The sequence below is a fragment of the Rhinatrema bivittatum genome, chromosome 8 (assembly GCF_901001135.1).
Source record: "Rhinatrema bivittatum chromosome 8, aRhiBiv1.1, whole genome shotgun sequence".
Lineage (NCBI taxonomy): Eukaryota > Metazoa > Chordata > Amphibia > Gymnophiona > Rhinatrematidae > Rhinatrema > Rhinatrema bivittatum.
The window spans coordinates 77,318,467-77,344,043 of NC_042622.1; the positions used below are offsets into that span (position 1 = coordinate 77,318,467).

Consider the following 25,577-nt stretch of genomic DNA (forward strand, 5'->3'; position numbering starts at 1 on the left):
GTCTTGACCGTCACCTCAGACGGTATGGCTTCTTTACCTGTGGTGGTAGGTGAGTTCATCTGTGTGTGCAGTAGGTTGAATGCGGCGGCCTGGCCCTCCAGCACATTCTGCTGTTCAGAGATTCACTGGGCCAGGCCTGGAATGGCCTGCAATGCGGTGAGCTGAGCCGGATCCATGGAGTTAGCAATCTGTTATGAGTGAGCGGTGTTTGGGTGGATCCTTGGGTACTGTGGCAGAAGACCACGCCCACGGGGAGGAGCCACAGTACTAGGCTAGACTAAGAACACACAAACACAGTTAGTTCTTTATTAAACAGCTTTGATGAGTACCACCAGAGGTGGCAGTAGTGATGCAGTCTGGTAGTTGCAGTCTCAGGGACCTCGGCAGAGGGAGCCCTACTCACCCTGTTTGTAATGGGAGGTTCCGAAGCAGGTTTCCCAGCAAAGAAGTACTGTGGATGAGCTAGACTGAGAGTTAGTGTACTCATTAGGTGTTTGCTGTAGATAGACGATTCCACCAGGCTGTAGAAGTAAGTGCAGGCAACGAGGCAGGGAGAGCAGACCCTCGTGGAGCGAGTACATGTTCCCTGTAAGGCACCTGAAATAAAGCAGAGGGCCACCGAGAGCGGGTACCCAGGTTAGCAGTTACCCCGAAGGGCAGAGAGAGAGCTTCCAGCGGCAGAACGGAAGCGCACTGTTACCCCGCGTTTGGACACGCGTTTTCGATGCGCTAGCTCTACCCCTTATTCAGTAAGGGGTAATAGCTCGTCAAAAACACGCGTCCAACCCCCCCGAAACTAATAGCGCCCGCAACATACAAATGCATGTTGATGGCCCCATTAGTTAGTCCCACGCGATTCAGTAACTAAAATGTGCAGCCAAGCCGCATATTTTACTTTCAGAAATTAGCGCCTACCCAAAGGTAGGCGTTAATTTCTGCCAGCGCCACGGAAGTGTTCAGAAAAGCAGTAAAAACTGCTTTTCTGTACACCCTCCGACTTAATATCATGGCGATATTAAGTCGGAGGTCCTAAATGTTTAAAATAATTAAAATTTTAAAAAAAATTTTAAATCGGCCCGCAGCTCACGGATTGAAAACTGGACGCTCAATTTTGCCGGCGTCCGGTTTCCGAACCCATTACTGTCAGCGGGTTTGAGAACCAACGCCGGCAAAATTGAGCGTCGGCTGTCAAACTCGCTGACAGCCGCCGCTTCCATCAAAAAAGAGGCGCTAGGGACACGCTATTGTCCCTAGTGCCTTTTTTTACCGCGGGCCCTAATTTGCATGTTTGTCCCCCCTGAATCGCGCACATAGGAGAGCAGGCGCTTGCCCGCTCTCCCGCTACCTTTACTGTATTGGCCTGTCAACGAGCTAGTAAAATAGAAGATGTTATATACCTGGATGGCGTGACGTCAGTATGGGGGAACGCCCCCGAAGTTCGCGCCAAGGGTTGCATAAAGACATGGGTGATGTGCGCGCGCGCGCACCCTAGTAGGTACCTGGGAGGAGCATAGCGGGAGGCAGCACCATAGCCGTTCCGGGGACGCCGGAGAGGTCGGCTTGTAGATGCGGTGGTAGCCATCTTTCCTAGGTAAGCGGGAGGAGCCGTGAATAAGGTGAGGCAAACGGGGCGAAGCCATCGAGAACCGACGAACGCAACACCGGAAAGGTGCCAGAGGTATCTCTGGCACCCTTGGAGCATTTTCAAGTAACCGCAGGTGAAGAACAGCATGTAGTAGGGCCTTGGATCCTGACTTCTACACCGGAGATGAATGGGAAAATCTATGAGAGGCTCAAGTTAAGCAGACCGGTCAAGGTATGGACTACTTTTTACTTCGTCCCTCTCTGCCATGACCCTCTATGATTAACTTGGTCTCAGTTTGATCTGCATTAATGGTTCTTCAACATTCTATTTCTACGCTAGTTGATGTTACCTCTACTTTCTCCCTTCATATCCACGTTATTGAAACTGAGTTGGGCTCTCATACAAAAAAAAATTGAAGATTTGGGGAAACAAGTGTCTTTTATTCAACAAGTTTAAGAGACTTTGATAAAGCAAATTTTGCTTACCTGTAACAGGTGTTCTCACAGGACAACAGGATGTTAGTCCTCACATATGGGTGACATCACAGGATGGAGTCCAATCACAGAACACTTTTGGCAAAGTTTCCAGAACTTTGACTGGCCCCTACTAGGCATGCTCAGCATGGCACTAACCCTGCAGCCAGCAGGGGTCCCCCTTCAGTCTTGTTAAAAAGCTACAGGTAGTGCCGAAAATAAAATAAGAAAACGTTACGAACCCAACACCGCGGGGCGGTGGGCGGGTTTCGTGAGGACTAACATCCTGCTGTCCTGTGAGAACACCTTTTACAGGTAAGCAACATTTGCTTTCTCACAGGACAAGCAGGATGATAGTCCTCACATATGGGTGAGAACTGAGCTGAGGATGTCCAAGCATGCACCAAATGTACTCAGGCGTGCAAGGCACTAAGACTGGGATGAAATTTGGCCAAGGGCATCCTGAACCCCACCTGGCAGGCGAAAGGGTGTTGGTACGTAACGTTGTAAATAGGTTGCGCAAGACAGACTGGCCTAAGATGGAATCTTCTCTTCCGGCTTTGTCTTAGCAATAATGGGCTGTAAAAGTATGGAAAGAACTCCAGGTGGCAGCCCTGCAAATGTCAGGAAGCAGCACCGATTGTAGGTGCGCTACTGAAGTCGCCATGGCCCTCACAGAGTGTGCTTTAACACGGTCTTGAAGTGGAATGCCCGCTTGCTGATAGCAAAAGGATATGCAGTCCGCCAACCAGGAGGAGAGAGTCTGCTTACCCACAGGCTGCCCCAATTTGATGGAATGGAAAGAGACAAACAATTGAGTGCTTTTCCTGAGGGCAGCTGTACGGTCTAGGTAGAACGCTAGAGCCCGTTTGCAGTCAAGGATATGCACAGCCTGCTCTCCTGGATTGGAATGGGGCCTGGGAAAAAAGGTAGGTAGTATAATGGATTGATTGAGATGAAACTCCAAAACTACCTTAGGCAAGAATTTAGGGTGAGTGCAGAGTTCTGCCCGGTCCTGCAGAAGTTTGGTGTAAGGCGGATAGGTAACTAGAGCTTGTAATTCACTAACTCTGCGATTGCCAAAAGGAAAATCACTTTCCATGTGAGATATCGAAGGTCACAGGATTGAAGAGGCTCAAATGGTGGTTTCATGAACCTTCTTGGGACCTCAACCCAAAACTAGGTTGAGTTCCCAAGAAGGGGCCGGAGGACGCAAAGGAGGCTTGAGGTGAAGCAAGCCCTTCAAGAAGCGTGTTACAAGGGGTTGTACTGATATGGGAACATCCCCGATACCTTTATGGAAGACGGCTACCGCACTGACATGCATCCTGATGAAGGAAGTTTTTAGACCTGACTCTGAAAAGTGCCAGAGATAGTCCAGAAACTTTGTGATTGGACAAGTAAAGGGGTCAAGGGACTGAGAAGAGCACCATGACGTAAACCTGGTCCACTTGTAAGAATAAGATTTTCTCATGGAAGGCTTCCGTGAAGCAATCAGGACATGGGAAACTGGTTCAGAAAGGTTAAGTGGTTGAAGGATTAACCTTTCAACATCCATGCTGTCAGGGACAAGGCTTGAAGGTTGGGGTGGCGTAGGCACCCATCGTTTTGAGTGATTAGATGCGGGTCCTTTCCCAAGGGAATGTGCCTGCGAATGGAGAGATCCTGAAGTATTGGAAACCACACTTGGCGCGGCCAGTGAGGTACTATCAGGATCATGGTTCCCTTGTCCCGACGTAACTTCACGAGAGTCTTCGAGAGAAGTGGAAGTGGAGGGAATGCATATAGGAGACCGGTTGCCCATGATAGGGAGAACGCATCTCTTGGCTGATGGTGTTGGCTGTGAGTGAGAGAGCAGAAGTTGTCTACTTTGCAGTTTTGAGGTGATGCAAAGAGGTCTATTTGAGGATAACCACATTGTTGGAAGATCGAGTTCGCCACTGAGGGGTTGAGGAACCACTCGTGCGGTTGAAAGGTGTGACTCAGCTTGTCTGCCAACACATTGTCCACTCCCGGCAAGTAGGTGGCCCTGAGGTACATCGAGTGGGAGAGGGCCTCCGCCCATATCTGTGCAGCTTCCTGACACAGAAGGTAGGAGCCCGTCCCTCCCTGTTTGTTGATGTACCACATGGCCATCTGATTGTCTGTCTGGATCAGGATGACTCGATTGGAGAGGCGATCCTGAAATACCTTGAGAGCATATCTGATTGCTTGAAGCTCCAGAAAATTTATTTGGTGCTTGGCTTCCTCTGGAGACCAAGATCCTTGTGTCTGCAGATTGGCCACGTGGGCTCCACAACCGAGATTGGAAGCATCGGTGGTGAGAGTTATTTGAGGGTTTGGAGCATGGAAGGGTAAGCCTTGGAGGAGATTGACCTGATTTCTCCACCAGGCGAGAAACTGACGGAGTGAGTCGGTTACATGGACAATGGTCGACAGGGGCTGAATGGTTTGAGTCCATTGTGACCTTAGAGTCCACTGCATGACTCTCATGGCCAAGCGGGCCATTGGAGTGACCTGAACTGAGGATGCCATGTGTCCCAGGAGGATGAGAAAGTGGTGTGCAGTTGTGAAATGCTGAGACTGCAGCTGGTGTGCAAGAGACACGAGAGTGAGAGCTTGCTGTCGAGGCAGAAAAGCCTTTGCCTGCAAGGTGTCCAAGTCTGCCCCAATGAATAACAAGGTTTGAGATGGGACTAAATAGGATTTGTCATAGTTGACGAGAAATCCAAGCGAAATTAGAGTGTGTAAGGTAAGATGTAAGGACGACAGAGCAGCTTGCTGAGTGGGAGCCCTGCTTAAACAATCGTCTAGATAGGGGTAGACATGAACACCTTGAGTCCTGAGGAAGGCTGCAACTACAACGAGGCATTTTGTGAAGACTCGTGGTGCAGACGCGAGGCTGAATGGAAGCACTCGGTACTGATAGTGCCTGGGGCCTACTAGAAATCTCAGGAATTTGCGATGGGATGGAATGATCGCGATATGAGTGTATGCGTCCTGAAAGTCTAGAGAGCAGAGACAGTCTCCTCTTTGCAGAAGAGGAAGAAGAGAGCCCAAGGCTACCATTTTGAACTTCTCTCGCTGGAGGTACTTGTTGAGGGCATGTAGGTCCAGAATTGGACGAACACCCCCCGATTTTTTGGGGATTAGAAAGTACCGGGAATAGAACCCTAGGCCGTGCTGAGAGGAGGGCACCGGTTCTGCTGCTTTGGACTGGAAGAGGAGGGAGACCTCCTGTTCCAGAAGGATGGAGAGATCGGATGTTCTCCATGTCGGTAGAGGTGGGGAATCTGGTGGAATGGAGAGAAAGTTCAGATGATAACCCTGAGCAATTATCGCCAGGACCCACTGGTCTGAGGTGATCGAGTGCCAGCTGTTGCTGAAATGGCACAATCGACCTCCTACTGATATGTGGGGCAATGGAAGCTGGCTGCTGCTCCCTATGCAGGAGTCAAAAACCGGAAGCAGGACCCGGCTGAGGAGCTGCTTGCGGTTTTTGCTTTCGTGTCTGACGAGACTGGGCTTTTTGAAATGGTCTCGTAGAACGGGTCTAGTTGGTGGTGGGTAGGATTTCTTCGGGCGGAAGAATGACTTCTTAGAGTCCCTCCGGAAGGGCTGTTTTGAAGAGTACTCAGAAGACATCAGCGAGAGCTGTCTTAGGGAGACCTCCTGTTCCTTCTGGAACAGGAGGTCTCCCTCCTCCTCCAGTCCAAAGCAATAGAACCGGTGCCCTCCTCTCAACTTCCGGAGGAAGTGGTGAAGACCAAAACTGTAAAGGACTTCAAAAAGACATGGGATAAACACTGTGGATCCATAAAGTCTAGAGGATGTGAATGAAGAGTGGGTGGCTCACGGGAACGACAGCTACTACCTGGTGATAATACCCTTATTCAATAAACATACACACGGTTAATACGACTCCAACATTGCTCTAAGCTTCAGCGGCAATGAGGAAATGTGGAAAAAAGGATTTGCATTCACAAAAAAGCGGAGAGTAGCTTGCTTGTTATGGCAGTTACTACCCCAAACCAAATAAGCCTGATACTTCACTTTCAGTGCATATCCAGCATAGCTCTCTGCTTCAACGGCAGGGGAGCAAGACTGATACTTCACTTTCAGTGTAAAGCCAGCATAGCTCTCTGCTTCAACGGCAGGGGAGAAAGTTTGACACTTCACGCATATCCAGCATAGCCCTCTGCTTCAACGGCAGGGGAGCAAGACTGATACTTCACTTTCAATGCAAAGCCAGCATAGCTCTCTGCTTCAACGGCAGGGGAGAAAGTTTGACACTTCACGCATATCCAGCATAGCTCTCTGCTTCAACGGCAGGGGAGCAAGACTGATACTTCACTTTCAATGCAAAGCCAGCATAGCTCTCTGCTTCAACGGCAGGGGAGCAAGACTGATACTTCACTTTCAATGCATAGCCAGCATGGCTCTCTGCTTCAACGGCAGGGGGGAATGAAAAAAGGTGGATCTATATTCAGGCAACAACCAATAAGGACTGAATTACATAGTCTGGAACAGATAAGCATGGGTGTAGCTTGCTTATTGCGGTGGTTAATACCCCTAACTAATTAAGCTATTTCACTTAGATGCAGTTTCAACACTGCTCTCTACATTAATGGCGGGGGTGGAAGGGAAATAGAATAAAAAAGGTTACTAAGAGCCAAGAGAAACAGATAAGTATGTGAGAGAAAAAAAAAGTGTGAAAGCTTGCTGGGCAGACTGGATGGGCCGTTTGGTCTTCTGCCGTCATTTCTATGTTTCTATGATGGTCCTTGAGTTCCGCCACTGTTCGTTGAATCTGCTCGCCAAACAGATTATCTCCTACACAAGGCAGGTTGGATAATCCAGTGGTTCTCAACCTTTTTTCTGTCGGGACACACCTGACAGATGGTTCTCACATGCATGACACACTGACCCATGATCGTCACGGGGCTAGATGTAAAAGTACAGTTTGCATCCACGGGAACCCCCCTGACCCACAATAATGGATGTAAAGCAGAATTATGACATTCCCCATACAACTCACCCTACAAAAAAGATATTCTGGTTCTGGTGTCATCTCAGTAACAGCAACTCAAACTCCTTCTACTTCCAGGCTCAATAGCCCTACTTATGAAAAGACAGCAGTTTACCACCAATGCATGTCCTCTTGAGAAAACACAACAAATAAGACTGATACAAATGCTTACATGCTAGTAAAATATCTCACCTCAGTAACACATACAGAACCGACCTAACATACTCCCAGGATCTGTAGTAAAGCACATAAACTAATCTGCACACAGTTAGACCTGTATTATGGAATACACTCATTAAACAGGAGCAACCCTATCTATGAAAAGGTAACACTACAAATATTAAATCAGACCCTAAAAACCAATACACCTCTTATTAGGAAAACAGATCTAGCAAGCAGCTATAGATCCCCACACAAAAATAATTGTAAAACTATACTAATAAGCAGAATAAATGTTTCAAAACAGCTATGAACAGAATAACATCCAACAATTAGAAACTCATAAAAACTATTAAAAATTCTCCAAACACCAATAAAATATTTCAAAAAAGCAGACACATCACGTAATATTAAATAATTAAAATGGCAGTCAATTAAGAAAAATAAACTTAAAAAGCCACCTTTACTTACCCCCTCCAGCAGCTCTCCTTCCATGCAGGCCGTAGCACACAGCAGAAGCAGCAGTAGAGGCTAAGCTCTATACTCATGGTCCTCTTCCTTAGGGCCCATGTCTCTCACACACACACCATACCAGTCATGCCCCCATAACCAGTTTCTGTCTCTCACACACCAATCATCTCCCAAACAGTCTTTCACACACACACACACACACACCAGTCACCTTCCTGAACAATTTCTCCCATGCCATACACACACACACAGGCTTCCCACTCCCGTATTCTACTTACATATTCTGGCTTCTCACTCTCATAATCACTTTCTCTGTCTCACACACACTCACCAGTCTCTCAGTCCCATGCTTGTCCTCTCCACATGCACAGGCTTCTCATTCCCATAATCACTTTCTTTTTCTCACACACACACACACACACAAACACACACCAGTCACCTGATCTCTCTCATGCATACACACACTCACAGGCTTCCCACTCCCATGTTCTCTTTTAGATATACAGGCTTCTCACTCCCATGCTGTGTCTCACACACACCAGGTTTCTCACTCCCATGCTCACTCTTGACATGCACAGGCTTCTCATTCCCATAATCACTTTCTCTCTCTCACACACATACATACACATACACACAAACACACACCAGTCACCTGATCTCTCTCATGCATACACACACACACACACACACACACGCGCACACACAGGCTTCCCACTTCCATGTTCTGTCTTACATATACAGGCTTCTCCCTCCCATGCTGTGTCTCACACACACCCAGGTTTCTCACTCCTATGCTCACTCTCTTCACATGCAAAGGCTTCTCATTCCCATAATCACTTTCTCTCTGTTACACACACACACACACCAATCTCTCTCTCATTTCCATGCTCGCTCTCCACGTGCACAGGCTTCTCATTCCCTGAATCACATTCTTTCTCTCACATTCACACACACCAGTCTCTTTCTCTCACACACACCATCACCTCACCAACCAGTCTCTCTCATACATGCACACACACACACAGGCTTCCCACTCCCATGCTCTCTCTCACATAAACAGGCTTCTCACTCCCATGCTTTCTTTCACACACCCCCCCCCAACACCAGGCTTCTTACGCCCATGCTTTTTCCCATACCCAGATTTCTCACTTCCATGCTTTTTCTCTCAGTCACCTCAGTCACCTCCCTGAGCAGTCACTTTCATTGTCTCTCACATATACACACACATCAGCTCTCTGACCAGTTTCTCTCAATCACACACATGCTCTCAATCACACGCTGGCTGGCTGCTTCTCTCTCTTTCTCTCACTCACTTCCTCTTCCCTCCCCCCCCCCCCGAGCACAAATGGTAGCTGCAGCAGCCTCCTCCTCCAGCCCCCGCAGACCAAGAAAGAAGAATCCCATCGGCCGCAGGAGGCTCAAGCTGCTGTCTCCTTTCCTGATTACCGGCTGCTTCAATTGCTTGGGGCCGATGCTGCTGCCACCACTGCTACTTTTACACGCGGCACGGCTCTTTCTCCTTCCCGCGCACCACGTATCACTTCCTGTTCTGGGTCGGGGGGGGGGGGGGGGGCAGGTGCGGGAAGAAGAAAAGGCCAGCCATGGGTGCCACAGCTTTACTGCTAGCACCGTTGCCGTTCCCACTGGGCTTGAACGTGCTGATAGCCCGGCGGCAACGGCAGCAGGGAAGGAAGAGCAGCGGGAGAGACCGGGAGCACGCGACACACCTGCCGGTAGCTTGGCGACACACTAGTGTGTCGTGACACACCAGTTGAGAAGCGCTGGGATAATCTGTCTTGTACTTCAGGGCAAAGGTCAGAAGACTTGAGCCAGGCCCATCGTCTTGCCGAGATAGCAGCCGCAGATACGCTGGTAGCAGTGTCAAAGATATCGTAAGATGATCTGATCTCATGCTTGCCTGCCTCAAAACCCTTGTTTACTAGGGTTTGGAGTTGATCTTGAAATTGCTGAGGCAGGGAGTCTGTTAAGTCTTGTATCTGCTTAAATAAGACCCTATTATGTTGGGTCATATAGAGCTGATAAGCGGCAATTCTGGAGATGAGCATTGATCCCTGGAAGACATGGCGACCAATGGCATCTAGAAATTTCTGTTCCTTGCCTGGAAGAAAGGAAGTGTGAGGTTTTGGTCTCCTTGCTCTTTTCTGGGCAGATTCTACAACCACAGATTTGTGATCCAATTGAGGTTTGTGAAATCCTGGAGCTGACTGAACAAGATAGGTGGTGTCAGCTTTCCTGTGGACTGGAGCAACAGAGCCAGGATGTTCCCAGTTCTTTTTGAGGAGATCCAGAAGAACCTGGTGGATAGGGATGGAGGTAATTTCCTTGGGAGCATCCAGGAATTGTAGCAACTCCATCATTTGATGCCGATCGTCCTGTTCGGTCTGTAATTGGAAAGGAACCAATTCAGACATCTCCTTCACAAAATTTATAAAGGAAAGGTCCTCTGGAGGAGAATGTTTTCTACTTGCAGTAGGTGAAGGTGGTGAAGGTAAGTCATCGGTGTCTGGTGAAGAATCATCAGTCCATGTATTGTAGGGATCAGCACCTCTAGGGGCTAGAGGAGGACGGGGCGGTAGGATCCCTGAAGGTCCTGGTCTAGGCTCCAAAGGAATTGAAGGAATAACTGGAGACACCGATGAAGGCATCGAAGGCACCGGCGCAGGCATCGAGGGCATCGATGGATGGCTTGGTGGGGCTGACGGACGTATCGGCACTGATGGGTGCATTGGTGGCATCGACGGATGTGTCGGCATCGATGGCTGAGGCATCGGCAGAACTCCTGATGGAGGGATGGGGAACGGTGTTTCTCCTCCCAATGACAAAGCAAGCGGGGAGTGCACCGGAGCCATCAGTGACCCGGGGTCCATCGGTGGAAAAGCGGCCATGAGCACGTCCATCCTCGAGAGCAGCGGTGCCAACGCTGCTGGAATTGGGTCGATGGTCGGTTCCGCAATCGGTACCGGTGCCGGAGGAACCTGGAGTTGATGCATCGCCTTGTCGATGGCCTCCTGAACCATCCGATCCAGTTCTTCTCGGAGACCTGGAGCAAGCAGCCCCAGCTCCGGAACAGAAGAAGGAGGCAGATGCATAGCCAGAGGGACCACCGTTAAAGGCGGAGTCGCGGCTCCCGATACCCTGTTGGGTGAGGGTTGCCTTGGTGACCCGGTTGCCGAAAAGGTCGGTGCCTTTTCTGGATGGGGTTTCTTCGATGGCGGCTCGGATGATGGCGAGGTCGATGATTTCGCTCCCTCGATGGTCCGAGACTTTCGATGCCGGTGGCGATGTTTATCTCTACTATGCCCACGGTCTTGAGGGGGAGTAGAGGGTGTTGAAGGCCGTCGATGCCGGACAGTCACTGGCCGGAGGTCGATGCTGGTGCGAAGTCGACGGTGCCGGTTCTGACGACGTCGATGCAATAGATGGCGTCGGGGTTTGAGGACGGAAGAGAAGTTCCATCTTCTCCATTCTAGCCTTGCGACCTTTTGGTGTCATTAGGGCACATTTGGTGCAGGTTAGGACATCATGCTCACTTCCAAGACACATTACACGGACTTTGTGAGGATCTGTGATGGACATGGTGCGATTACAGTCCGGGCACCGGCGGATCCTCGACACCATGGCTATGAAACAATTGAGCCGCGGTACGGTTGACCGCCAGTAGGCCGCAAGGGCCAAACTCGACGGTAATCAATGGAAAACAGGTAAAAACTTACTGGAGTACCGTGGCTTGAAAAAAGTTGAAGGAGGGACCCCTCTGGGGCAAATTAAATTTTAGTAATTCCGTGAGGAAAATTCCTGTCAGGAATCTCTACAGAGCTCCTTAACCGCGTGGCTACTGCTGCGCGGAAAAAAGAAGACTGAAGGGGGACCCCTGCTGGCTGCAGGGTTAGTGCCATGCTGGGCATGCCCAGTAGGGGGCCAGTCAAAGTTCTGGAAACTTTGACAAAAGTGTTCCATGATTGGGCTCCATCCTGTGATGTCACCCATATGTCTGGACTTCCATCCTGCTTTTTCTGTGAGAAAGTCTGATATCTCTCAATTAAGGAAGATGGAACATTTAGAAAATTCTCTTCGTTATTTAAATCTTCAAATTCTGAATTTTCCTCAATCTAATCTAATTTCACCTATTGATATGTTTAAAAAATACACACTAGAAATTCTTAACATACCTGTGGCAAGCTTCACCTACTATTGCTAAACTTTATTTGATAAAGTCTTCACAAGTTAATATATCTGGCCAACTCCAAAATATGTATCCTGACTACTCAAATATTGGAAAATTCTACAGAAATGTCTGTTTCTCAACATGGGACTTTATTTATTTCTTTTGTTTTCTCTCAAGACAGAGACTTTGTTCTCAGAGCTTTTTTTCGCCACAGATTGTCTTCTTTTTATGGTCAACGAGTCTGGATTTATCCAGACATTTCTCGTACTACCCAAGAATGTCGTAAAAGATTTCTTAGTATGGGTTCTGAAACTGTAGCACTAGGCACAAAGTTTATTCTTAGATTTCCTTATAAATGTGTAATTTATCATTTTTGATCGAGATGTGTTTACTTTGATCCTGATCAGTTACATCTCTGTCTCAATGCACATGCCCAAACTGATTCTGCTTAACTATATAGAATTTCGTTGGACATAGGATATGTACTCAATGCTGTCTCTTTTTTTCTTATTTTATTTTCATTTTTGAAGCATTAATGTATTGCTCCTTTTCTTCCTCCTTGAGTCTCCTTTATTTCTTATTATTTTTCATGAGACTTTAGTTTATGCTCATATTATATTCTTTTCCATTCTTTACTACCTTTTTATTTGTATTTTATTAATTTAAATGGTTGTAAACTTTGTCTCGTTTATTTCTTGCAAGTTTTCACTTGTATGTATTTTGAAATTTCAATAAATAAAAAGTAAAAAAAACCCTAGCTATTCAGCAAAGATGCACAAAAGATAGCCAGTGCACACAGAAGATGAAGCCTCCATGGATATGCCATTAACATCCTGTGCTCCACCCACTCTTGAAGCACTCCTTCACAAGGAGTTATTCACCCACACACTTACATAGGTTTTAGTCACTTCCCAAAGGTCTCTACCTCAGAATCTTGCCAGGCCTCTCTTTTTGCCTTGTAACTCCCATTCTGTTCTGTGCGAGAAAATTTGAGCAAATTCTTTTCTTTTCTTTTTCTTTCCTGCATAACTACAGCTGCCGAGCTGTGCCACCTTCTGACTTTTCATTCTTTCAGATTCCCTTCACATGGAATAAAATTAATAAAGTGCCAGAAGAGCTCCCATGTTAGATGTCTTCCTAGCCAGAAAACTATTGTGAAGGCCTCTGAAGACCAACTCCAGCCTATTCCCTGGTGCTATACCAGCCTTAAATCTGCTGTTGGCTAGAGGATTTTCAGAAGCCTTGTGGGCATGTCACACAGTGAGTCACAGACTAGCTCTTACTCTCACACACCTAAGAACTTAAGACATGCCATGCTGCATCTTGTGTCCGACAGTGGCAATCCAGGTCACTTGATCCTAACAGGCACTTCTGAAACGAAGTGTGTGGACAATGAGAAACCTTTCTATAGCACAGTAACATAGTAAATGACAGCAGATAAAGACCAGCTGTATATAGGGTTATAACTGACACTCCATGTGGGTTACCCTAATGCATTTCTAGAAACATAAAGCATTCATACCGCTACTGTTTAGGCTAAAGATGTGCATTAGAGATACTGAAACTGTTTCTTTTAGAAATGCATAGATACCTCTGAGAGAGAGAGAGAGAGAGGAAGGAAAGCAAGGCAGGAGGGTGTGAGAGCCTTAGAGGGACTGCTGCAGTCTTATCTCCTTCCGGTATCACAACCAGAATCAGAGAAGCAGACATGAGCGACAAGCAGAAGAAATCCAACTTCAGAAAATTCAGTGAGTATTTAAAAAGATTCTTCTGATTAAATTTCTTTTTGGACAATGGAAGTTTATTCTCACCCATTCCTAGTTCTGAAGGATTTGTAGGGAGGAATAATTTTATCCCCATCCCTAATGCAGAGAGAGTCCTGGAGAAGGATTATTTTCCTACTATTGCTTGGGTGGAGGGATCATTCTTGAGGAATTATCTTCATTTCTTGGGGCTGTCTTCTGTTTCACTCAGCAGTTCTCACAGTGAAGCTTTCCTGTTCTAGCAATTAAATGACACACCCAGGACAGCACCACAAGTACAATATATGCCTCACTCAGGGACTTTCAGAACAGTATAAGAAACTTGCATATGTCAGTGTATGTGTAGTTGCTAGCAAATGGTATTTTAGGAAGAGGCATACCTGAAGAGGATGGTTGGCTGCATCAAGGCTGAGCCAAGGTTGGTAAAATCAGCATTAGCTTGGGAGGTGTCTCGGCATGCAGCTGTAACACTAAACAAAGCTCAGGATCAGCAATCCAGGAAAGAGGTATGGAGCAGAAACATTGGAGCAGGACTGGATGCAGTGCAGGAACACTGAAGCAGAACTGTAGAGCTAAATGTAGCACAGAAACAAGGCCAGATGAGCAGAGCTTCCAGAGGACATATCCCAGGAGTCTGTTATACCAGTTAAGGTGCGCCTCTACTACTACTACTAATCACTTCTATAGTGCTACTTGATGTATGCAGTGCTATATAAAACCACGTAAGAGGATTCCTTCTCCATAGAGCTTATAATTTAATCAAGACAAGCATACATGTCTGTTGCTCTCCTTACATACTGTCACTAATCAGGAAACACCCTGTGCTAAACCAATGGGACCTTCTGAGATCATATCTAACTACCCAGTAAGCAGAGGATAAATGTCCCCTGGCCTTTCCCTACCTCTGTGGCTCTTCTGGATCTTCCCTGCCTCCGTCTTTTAGTGTCGCAAGTTAAAGCCCTATCAATCCTGACAGTATGGCTAGGTGCCTATGCAGCTGAGAGTTCACCTCTGAGGAGATGAATGGAGGAAAACAGGGAGGGGACGTGGTGGAACAAAGGCAGGGAAGATGACTACAGAGACTGCTTTGTGATCAGGTTCCAAATATTAATCTTACTAAATATGCAGAAAACCAAATGACCGCTGTAGCCCATGTTGTTAGCAAGGCCACAACAGATCTTCCCTAAGAGGGGAAATTAGTTTCTCTTTCACAGAAGCAGTGACACTTGTGGAACAAATTTCATCAATTTGCTTTGTCAGTCTCTTGCAAACTTTAAAATAAACTGATCAGGGTAAACCCCCACCCCCTAAGAAGGCACTGGCTGTTAGTGAGTCCCCAAATGTGGGTAGCAGAATGGAGCATCAGATAAGAACATGGTTGATGTCAGCACAGAAGGATCATTTGGCCCACCCAACCTGCACAGTTGCCTCTGACTCCACTTTTCTAGCTCTGATTATCACCCTTTCTTGCTCTTTTCATCACCTTCTGCACTAAAGAGATCTCACAGCTGTCAGCCGTACAAGCTTGACTGTCTGCAGGTGGATGTGCCTTAACCTTATTTTCTGTTAGCTGGGAAGTAGAGCATAATTAAGCTCTGGAATTCATTGCCAGAGGATGTGGAGAATGCTATTAATGTAGCTGCATTTAAAAAAAGGTTTGGACAAGTTTCTGGAGGAAAAGTTCATCAACCATTATCAAGGTAGAGTTGCAGAAATCTACTGCTTATTCTTGAAATAACCAGCTAGGAATTTATCTACCCCTTAGAATCCTGCCAGGTACTTGTGACCTGGCTTGGCCTCTATTGGAAACAGGATGCTGAGCTTGATGGACCTTTGGTCTGACTCAGTATGGCAAGTCTTATGTTCTTATGAGCCAAGCTATTCTGCTGCCCATGTTAGGGGACATTCCATCTAAAACAGTGGTTCTCAACCTTTTTTCTGTTGGGACGCACCTGATAGACGATGCTCACATGAGTGTCTCACTGAACACCTGACCATCATGGGGATAAATTTAAACATATACTCTGCATCCACAGGAATCCCATGACCCCCAATAATAGGTGCACTGCAGAATCAGGATATTTCCCCGAACAACTCACATACAAAAAAGATATTTTGATACTGGTATTATTTTAGTATCAGGAAAAAAAAAACCTCTCTCTACTACCAGGCACATTGTAAAATACAAAACCTGAAAAAAAAAAATGCTCAGCACATGTATAGCAAACCTGCATACCATAACAGCACTAACTCCGAGGTCTCAAACAGCAATAGCCCTACCAATGAAAGGCAGCAGTGTACCACCAACGCATGTCCTATTGAGAAAACACAACAAATTAGACTGATACAAATGCTACATATTAATAAAATACCTCACCTCGGTTACACACACAGAACAGGCCTTCACCAAATACAGAATAAAAGATCACAAATTACGAATGTGGAGACAAACATTGGAATGGAAACTCCAAAAGCCACTCTGAGGCAGATTTTCAAAGGGTTACACGCATAAGTTATGCTTGTAACCCTTTAAAACCCCTCCTGCGCGCGCCGAGCCTATTTTGGATAGGCTCGGCGATGTGCGCAAGCCCCGGGACGTGCACGTCCCGGGGCTTGAAAAAATGGGCGGGGAGGGGTGTGGGAGTGGCCAGAGGCCTTGTCACTGCCGCTGGGCCTGGGGATCGCGTGTGAGAAGTATGCCTGAACAGAAAACCAACATGGAGAAGGAAATTCCCAGAAGCCTCTGCGTGTCTTTGGCCTGCCTGGGCTGAATGGACTGAGTGACTTTCTGAGCATGGATATCTGCTGGCAAGCTGGCACCAGACAAGTGATGTCTATTCATAGAGTCACCACAGGGGAGCTTCAGGCAATACTCGCAGGAGTTTGTAATCCACACAGTTACAGACGTGTTGATTGCCTTTACCAGTAAGAGTTTAACAGAACAAAGAAAGTCATGGAAAATGGGCTACACATCCTGGGAAGCCAATCAGGGATAGTTAGGGATGATTTAATCATGCATTTGACATCACAACTTATGTAAATGATTCTTTGGGCAGTCACGCAAGTCTAGAAACTTCCACAATATTGTATGTTATCTATAAAAGAAGCTTCCTGTATACAAGGAGATGCTGGTCAGATTGTAAGACTAAGGGCACCCAGTACCCAGCATCTCCCGAGAACACTTATAGTGACTAATAAACATACATTATACTTTTTACTGAGTCTAAGTGTTCTTGTGTCCCTGGCCATAAGCACAGAGTAAGCTTTACACGTGCCGGCACTTGGCTAGCACGCACAACCTATGCCTGCCCAAAGGCAGGCGTAAATAATAAAACAAAGGTGGGGGGGGGGGGGGGATTTAGATAGGGCTGGGGGGTGGGTGGAAGGAAAGTTTCCTCTGAGGCCGCTCCAAAATCCGAACGGGGAAAGCCATCCAAACGGGGAAAGCCATCGGGGCTCCCCTAGGGCTCGGCACATGCAAGGTGCACAAGTGTGCACCCCCTTGCGCGCGCCAACCTCAAATTTTATAACTTGCATGCAGCTGCGCGCACGTTATAAAATCGGACGTAGATTTATGTGCGCCAGTTTGCACGCACAAATCTATGCCCGCGCGTAGGTTACAAAATCTGGCCCTCTGCATGCAGGGCATAACTGGAGAAATAGAAACAGAAATATATTTTCTCCTACACTAAGCAAAGTACAAAGATAGAAATGCACATTTTCGTAACTGACATACGTTTTTTCCATCTTATCACTCTCCTTCCATGCTCCAGTCATCCCTCATTTCTCTCAATTATTCCATTTCAATCATCCCCTCACACATTCGTGTCCAGCATTCCCAATCCCCATATCCTCTTCCCTGTGCTCCCTCTCTCCCCTGCTTAACTCTCCCTAACCCCTTCCTCCACCTCGCTGTCCAACTACCCTGATTTCCAGTTTCCCACCCCTTCCTGCTCAACAGCCCCCACATTCCTTCTCGCTTCCACTTCCCCGCCCAGCATCTCCAACCTTCTTTGCCCCACCCTCCCATAGAGTTGAAGAGAGCATCAGCAGCATCACTTCCAGGCCCAGCGGGGGGAAGATAGTTAGTGTTCCATCGGACCCAGAAGAGCAGGAGTTGGCAATGTCTCGCTTTCATCTGGGCGAATGAGGAAACAGCGTCCCACTGAACCAGAAAGAGGAGAAGGAAGCAAGATTAGCCTCCCATCAGGCCTGATAAAGGAAAAGTCAACCAACTCTCAACTAGGCTGATGAGAAGAGATCAGCTTCCTTCTGGCCCTGTGACACACCTCCTAGGACCTTGTGACACACTAGTGTGTCCTGACCTACCTGTTGAGAACCACTGATTTAAAGAAATAAGACTGGGTATGACAGGCAATGATGACACAAGAATGGACATAGGGGGCAATGAACATATAGAATTGGTAATGATGAACAGGGTCAATACAGGACCAGGCACTTAGGGATGTGCACTGTTAAATTTTGTTTTTATAATGGTTCGGGAAGTAGTTATTTCGTATTTCCCTCATTTCAGAGTTAGTGTGTTAGTACACATTAAGTCCCATTAGTGCGCACTCCCTAGTTTTCTAATTTCAGAGTTAGTGCGCCCTAATAGAACTTAGAGCGCACTAACAAAAAATGTTACCAATAAGTTTAAAAGTGTCACTTGGGGAGTAGTTCGTTAGCTAGAGGTATGGTTCTGCATTCCCATTTGTCGTATCCTTCTAAAGAGACAGTAACAACCAGTTTAGGGCGCACAAACTCCGAAATTAGAAAACTAGGTAGTGCGCACTAATCTGACTTAATGCGCACTAACATGAAGTTAGTACACACTAAACCTGTGAATAAGAAAACTATAGTTAGTGCTCACTTACAGGACCTAGTGCGCACTAACATATATACGAAATTCCACAAAATGTCAAATTTTTTTTTCATTTCGGGGTGCTCCCGAAAAATGACGAAACAGACAATTTCATTGCCATTATCTATTTCATTTAAAACAAATGCACATCCCTACCAGGCATGGCAGTCAATGATGATACGAGACCAGACACAGGCAGCAGTGACAATACCAAATTTAGCACAATGGAGAGCAGGACGTGATTATATAATATCAAGTATGATGGACAGTGATGATACAAAACTGGCACAGCGGAAAATTACAACATGGGACTAGGCATGATGGGCAGTGACAATACAGGACCACAAATAGTAGAAAGTGACAATTTAGGACCAGATTTGATAAGCCTTGACAATATAAGATTGGGCACAGTGGACAGTGATAATACAGGACTAGACCCAGGAGGCAGGGACAGTACAGGACTGGGCTCATGAGGTAGTTGTTGCGTCCAGTCTCAGACGACTTCCACCTCTGTGCCTCACCTTTCTCTCTGCTCTCCCCACTAGCCTTGGGAAGATGGCTACTGCCGCGTCTGCATGCCGCTCTCTCCGGCATCCCCGGAATGGCAATGGCAAGCCTATCCGCCATGTTTCTCCTGAGGGCCTCCTAGGGTGCGCACGCGCATGCCACCCACGTCTTTATCCACGTCATGGTGGAAACCTCGGGGGCATCCCCCTCAAGTGACATCATGCCATCCTGGTATTTAGCCTGCCCTTCGTTTGCTAACAATTCGAGTTAGCAAGGATTGGATACGCCTCCGGTCTGAGCTACTCTGCCGCTTCCGTGCTGACACTGGAAGCTCTCTCTACCCTTCGGGGTATTTCTAACCTGGGTACCCGCTCCTTGGGGGCCCTTTGCTTTCTTTCAGGTACCTATCTGGGATACCAGGTCCTCGCTCCTCAAGGGCCTGCTCTCCCTGTCTCAGTGCCTGTAATCCAACTACTTCTGCCTGCTGGGATCTCCATCTAAACAGCTATCAACTTAGTGAGTAATCTAACTTTGTCAGTCTATCTCACCTACAGCTCAGCACTGGGAACCTGCATCCGGAACTCTCTACACTATCGTGTGCTGCTACATCTATCATTGTGAGACGGGTCTCCTCTGCCGAGGGCCCCTGGACTGCTACCACTGGATCACCTCACTACTGCCTCCTCTGGTGGTATCATTCAGCTGTATAGTAAAAGACATATCTCTGTGTTTGTGTGTCTCGAGTCTAGCCTAGTACTTGGTTCCTCATGGGGCTCCTCCCCATGGGAGTGGCCATCACCACAGTACCCAAGAATTCTCTCCAATACCTCAAAACCATAACAGTAGTAATAAATCAAGGATCAAGAGGGCCACGGGATGAAGAGGCAGAGAAATGGACAGACTTAGGCATAGAAAACATAGGCATGTACCTAGGGCACCAAGTTCTGAAGGCACCCCAAAATTAGCACTCTCCTGCTGCTCTTTGTTTTCTGGGGGCAAAACACTCAATCCCCAAACCTCTGCCTATAGGCACCATAATTTTAAATCCAGTCCTGGGCAGAAACTGAGCCAGCAAGGGGCTAATGGGAGACAGACAGGGTGAGGGAAGGAGAATGAAGGGGCAAGGGCTGACAGAAGCCAAAGTGGCAGGTACTAATGGAGACAGAATGCTGCAATTGCTGTAATTAGAAGAAACTAACAAGCGGAAATTCAGAAAAGCCACAAACCAAAAATAACACTTGTCAGCAGCAACTTTGTTGCTTCAAAAAGGAAATGTAAACTGTGCTGTGTGGCTAGCAGTCTTCTAATTCTCTATGTTTGTCTGGGCCCTTTATGTTCTGAGCACAGCATTTACCCAGAGCCTGTACAGAAATAATGGTCAACAACAAAGCTGTTAGTGAGATATTTTTACTGAACTAACTTAATACATCTTTAATCTGCTTTTGAAAATCTGTGGACACTTTAGGGAGAATGAGACAACTCTCCTTAATCTTCTCTTGCAGATTTTAACAGTTGTGAGTGCCAGTAGAAATGTTTGTGCTCTTGCAACTCTCCACATCTCGTCACCTCCCTGTCCTGTCACCCTTTTCCATTCTCCTCTATTTCTTCTCTCTATCATCTTCTGTCTCCTTCTACCTTATCGCTTCTCTTTCTTCTCCCTCTCTTTGGTCTTCTGCCCAACCTCTCCTTTCCTCTCCATCCTCCCCGCATTCCTTTCTCCTGTCCACTTTCTCTTTTCTGTCCTTTCCTCCCCCAGTTTCAAATGCTCTTTGAGAGTATGTGAGGCGGAGCTGTGACTGGGAGGCGGAGCTGAGTGTGGAGATGATGCTCTGGGACAGAGGTGGAGCTTTGAAACTTGGAGGCAGAGCCTTGAGAGGGTGGGGACAGTGTTCTGAGTCTGGAAAGCTAAGTATGGGAGAAATACGCTGGAGATTCCTATGATACCATTAATTGTGAGATCCCAGGATAGGAGATAAAGGGAATGACTGCAACAAGGAATTGCCAACTTTGGTCCTCAGGAGCCACAAACAGCCCTGGTTTTCAGGATATCCATAGTAAATATGCATGAATATATTTACATATACAGGTAGATTTTAAAAAATTGCTCGTTCGCGTACTTTTGTTTGCACACCAGGCGCAAACAAAAGTACGCTGGATTTTATAAGATACGCGCGTAGCCGCGCGTATCTTATAAAATCCAGGATCGGCGCGCGCAAGGCTGCCGATTTTGGGCCTGCCTCCGTTCCCTCCGAGGCCGCTCCGAAATCGGAGCGGCCTCGGAGGGAACTTACTTTCGCCCTCCCCTCACCTTCCCCTCCCTTCCCCTACCTAACCCACCCCCCCGGCCCTATCTAAACCCCCCCCTACCTTTATCCATGGATTTACGCCTGCTGGAGACAGATGTAAATCCGTGCGCGCCAGCGGGCTGCTGGCGCGCCGAGACCCGACCCGGGGGCTGTTCCGGAGGGTGTGGCCATGCCCCCGGGCCCGCCCCCAAACGCCACACCACGCCCCCAAACGCGGCATCACTCGGCGACGCCCCCGACACGCCCCTTTTCAGAAGCCCCAGGACTTACGCGAGTCCCGGGGCTCTGCGCGCGCCGGCGGCCTATGCAAAATAGGCGCGCCGGCGCGGGAGGGCCCTGCTCGTGTAAATCCGGCCGGATTTATGCGAGCAGGGGGTTTAAAATCCACCCCATAATGATGGCAATGCATGCACATCTATTTCATGCATATTCATTGTGGGTATCCTGAAACCATGTGGCTCTTGTGGACTGGAGTTGGCCATCCCTGATCTAAACAGTTTTATGCAAAGAGCAGAAAAGGGAAAATGAGAGATACAGGGACATACTAGAGGCACAAAAGACCATTTTCAGAAAAAAAGTTTTGATTATCACAGTAATGCTACATTAAAAGTTTATAATTTTACCTTAGACTTTCTTTTCTTCTTCACCTTATTGGATTCATTAATTACAATCTCTCTCCCCTCTGCTGTGTTTTTTTTTCTTATTTTAGAGTTCTTTAAATTCAAAGGATTTGGAAGCCTAAGTAATCTTCCTAGAGCCTTCACTTTCCGGCGAGCATCTAGCGGCTCTGGTAATCTCAGTCCCTCTGAGATAAGCACCTTTGAGCAGACTCAGGATGATCTGAGTACTGTACCCAGAAGCCCATCCTATGCCAGGTCCTGCGACATGTATAGCCATATGGGCACCATGCCAAGGTGTAATTCAGACCAGGTGCGAAAAACAGTCAAGGGGCCCAAGTCCTCCAGAAATATCATGACCCCTGATATGTCTGTCGCAACCATGCCAACCATCCCAAGACCATCAACTTCTCTCACTGTCCCTGCCAGTGCAAGACAGACTGAGTGTCAGGAACATGTCAAGTCTCTGCACAAAAACCTTCTGAACCCAAATATGACTGCAGAAGGGGAACAGAAAACAGAAGTGGAGGTAGCCCCTGCAGAAAACCTCAAACAAGCAGGAAGCATGGAGGCAGCCCCTGCAGGAAACCTTGCAAAATCTACGCCCATATCAGAGATAGCCAGCAGTCTCATCCCTGTGGAAGCAGAACCAGCCCCGCTTGCTATTGACACTGATCACCAGGGTGAAGATGAGAGAGAGAAACAGCAAGCTCCCAGAAGTAGTAGGCAACCTATGTCTATGCAGCCCCAACAAAGCAGGTGAGTTTGTGGTAGGCAGACCCCAGTCAGCTGACAGAGAATATCTATTAGGAAATAATTCATTTGGTGCTGCCTTAAATGCAGATCCCTCTCCACTCTCATGAGCACTGTGCCACTTGAGTTTAGCTGTCTTTTCTCTGCTTCAGGTTGGAAGCTCCTGCAGTACAAACTACTCTAGGGATGTTATCTTGATGCTGGTTTGTTAAAACATAAGATGATAAACTTTCCATGACTTACAATGTACTGCAGGTATAAACAAACAAGTAACTTCTATAAAGGTTGCAAACATGATTAGGACAAAGCTTAAATCCAGACCATTTATCCAGCCCAGGTCATTTTTCACAGTAATTCCTTTACATGGACAGACATAGTGAATACTTGCAGCACAACTTCTACTTATAAGATTAACACAGAGTTTCAGTACTGTCATAAGAAGATAAGAAATGCCATGCTGGGTCAGAGCAAGGTCCATTCAGCTCAATATCCTGTGTCTGAGAGTAACTAGTCCGGGTCACAAGTACCCAGCAGAGAAGATCTATTTCTTGTTACTCACTTCCAGGGATAGCAATTCCTTTCCATAGTCTACCTGGCTAATGTTACAGTCGCCGGCCGCAGCAGTCTGTGACCGTGACCGGCCATTCACCCACGGCGTCGGGCCCTTCCTGGGACGGCTGCAGGAGCCGGCAGCCGTCGCTGAGATTTCTTCGCGGCATGCCGAATCCAGACCTTGCCTTGGTATCTTGACTCTTGGTCCTGATCCTTGAGTTCTCGGTCCGTAGCCTGCTCGTCTGGTTCCTGTTTGTCTTGGTCCTTGCTCCTGGTTTCCCCTCGTTGGATGATTTCTTCTGGCTTCGAATCCTGGACCGGCTTCCGACCATTCTCTGGCTCCGACCCCTGGACCGGCTTCCGACCATTCTTCTGGCTTCGACCCCTGGACCAAAATCCGTCCAGTCTTCTGGCTTAGTCCCTTGGACCGACTTTGGACCCTTCTCTGAAGAGCTACACTTGAATCTACTTCAACCTGCTGGAGGCGCCAGCCATCTGGACTACACGACCTGCAGGAGGCGCCTGCATCCAGATCTTCTTCGATCTCCAGGGAGTCTCCTAAGTCCCAGTGGCCGGGTTCCTACGGGCTCCTCCTGGGGGAATCACGAGCTTCCAGGGTGAAGCCTTCATTTCCACGTGTACATAACCAGGCCTCACCTTCCGACGGTAGGGACCTAGAGAGTTTACTCTCCTAGGTAGCGCTGACTCTACCTCGGACCTAAGGTTCACTGCCAGATCCATAACAGAATACCAAGGCCATGGACCCAGTAGAGGCCTCTGATCTGCAAGTCCATCCAGGTCTCACCCAAAGGATGTTGGAGCAACAGCAGATATCGGAGTCCTTGGCATTTTCCATCGGTCAACTCCACACTCGCCTGGATGCAGTGGTCACGGCTCAAACCAGTCCTCCACCAACACTGACAGCATCTGTAATACAGACGTACCCCCATCCAGTAATTCCTTTACCAGCACTTTACCAGTTACTCCGGTGAACCTCGTTTGTGTCTGGGGTTTCTCGACCAATGCAACATGCACTTCCGTCTTCAAGCTACTCTCTTTCCAGATGATTTGACGAAGACGACGTACATCTTGTCCCTGTTAGAAGGCAAGGCATTGGCGTGGGCCTCACCGCTGTGGCATCGTTCAGATCCAGTTCTACAGGATTTTCCTCAGTTTTTGCAGTTATTCAAAACTGTGTTTGAGGAACCCGGTAAAGAGGCAGCCGCGGGAGTCGAGCTGCTTCATATCCGTCAAGGAGGACGTACGCTCACTGACTATACGATTGAATTCAGAACTTTAGCCTCTGAACTTCATTGGGAGGAACGCGTTCTTCGGACCATCTTTCTTGAAGGACTATCCGCTAAAATTAAGGACGAACTGGCAGCTCGGGAACTCCCTTCTTCATTGAACGCCCTCATTGAACTGGCAACTAAGATTAACCGCCGTCTGCAAGAAAGGGTTCGTGAGACTCTGGATTTGAGTGGGCATAGGACAGCCACTTGTTCTCCACATGCTTCTTCTTCTCCAGTTCCCCATACTTCACCCTTCTCTGAAGGAACTACGGAAGAACCTAGGCTGTTAGGACATGGTCCTCTCTCCCCAGAAGAGCGACAAAGGCGTTGCAAGGCCGGCCTTTGCCTATATTGTGGAGGCTCAAGTCATTTCATTGCTGGCTGTTCTTTACGTCCCGGGAAAATACAAAGTCTAGGGACCTCTGGGGGAATAACCCTAGGCATCACTTCACCAGCCCTTCCACTTTCATTGCCGGTTACCTTTTGCCTTGGAGATCAGAAATTCACCTCGCTGGCTCTAGTAGATTCTGGAGCCGGAGGAAATTTCATCTTGCAAGATATTGTGAAACAATTGCTTATTCCTATCCGTCCATGCCCAAGACCGCTGACCGTCTCTTCTATCCACGGAGACCCCTTACCAGGAAGAATTACACACCAATCGGTTCCCCTGGATTGCTTCATTGCACCTAACCACACGGAACAAATCTCTCTATATGTCATCCAGAAAGCTATCCATCCAGTTGTTCTCGGTATCCCTTGGCTGCAACGCCATAACCCACAAATCGACTGGACATCTTTGAAAGTAACTCATTGGGGTGCCGCATGCCAAGGAAACTGCCTTAAAGAAACAACCTCTGCCTGTAGCTATTTGTGCACCTCTATCCTGGAGGGATTGCCAGCTCACTACAATCAGTTTGCAGATGTATTTTCCAAGAAAGCCGCGGACATTTTGCCTCCGCATCGAGAATTTGACTGTGCCATGAATTTAGGCCCTGGAACCACCCCGCCTCGTGAAAGAGTTTA

General features: G+C 47.6%; 2 protein-coding genes across 4 annotated transcripts in view; one reads left to right on the top strand and one right to left on the bottom strand.

Moving 5' to 3' along the window:
- CDK9 (cyclin dependent kinase 9) overlaps nucleotides 1-25,577 on the bottom strand; it is a 114,479-nt gene that overhangs the window by 63,663 nt on the left and 25,239 nt on the right. The gene's annotated exons all lie outside the window — the stretch shown is intronic.
- Nucleotides 13,591-25,577, top strand: part of SH2D3C (SH2 domain containing 3C) — a 79,782-nt gene continuing 67,795 nt past the window's right edge. Inside the window, exons 1-2 of the mRNA XM_029612061.1 lie at nucleotides 13,591-13,651; nucleotides 22,050-22,716. Coding sequence (XP_029467921.1) covers nucleotides 13,612-13,651; nucleotides 22,050-22,716 — 707 coding nt within the window. The 5' untranslated portion in view covers nucleotides 13,591-13,611. The remainder of the gene's footprint in view (nucleotides 13,652-22,049; nucleotides 22,717-25,577) is intronic.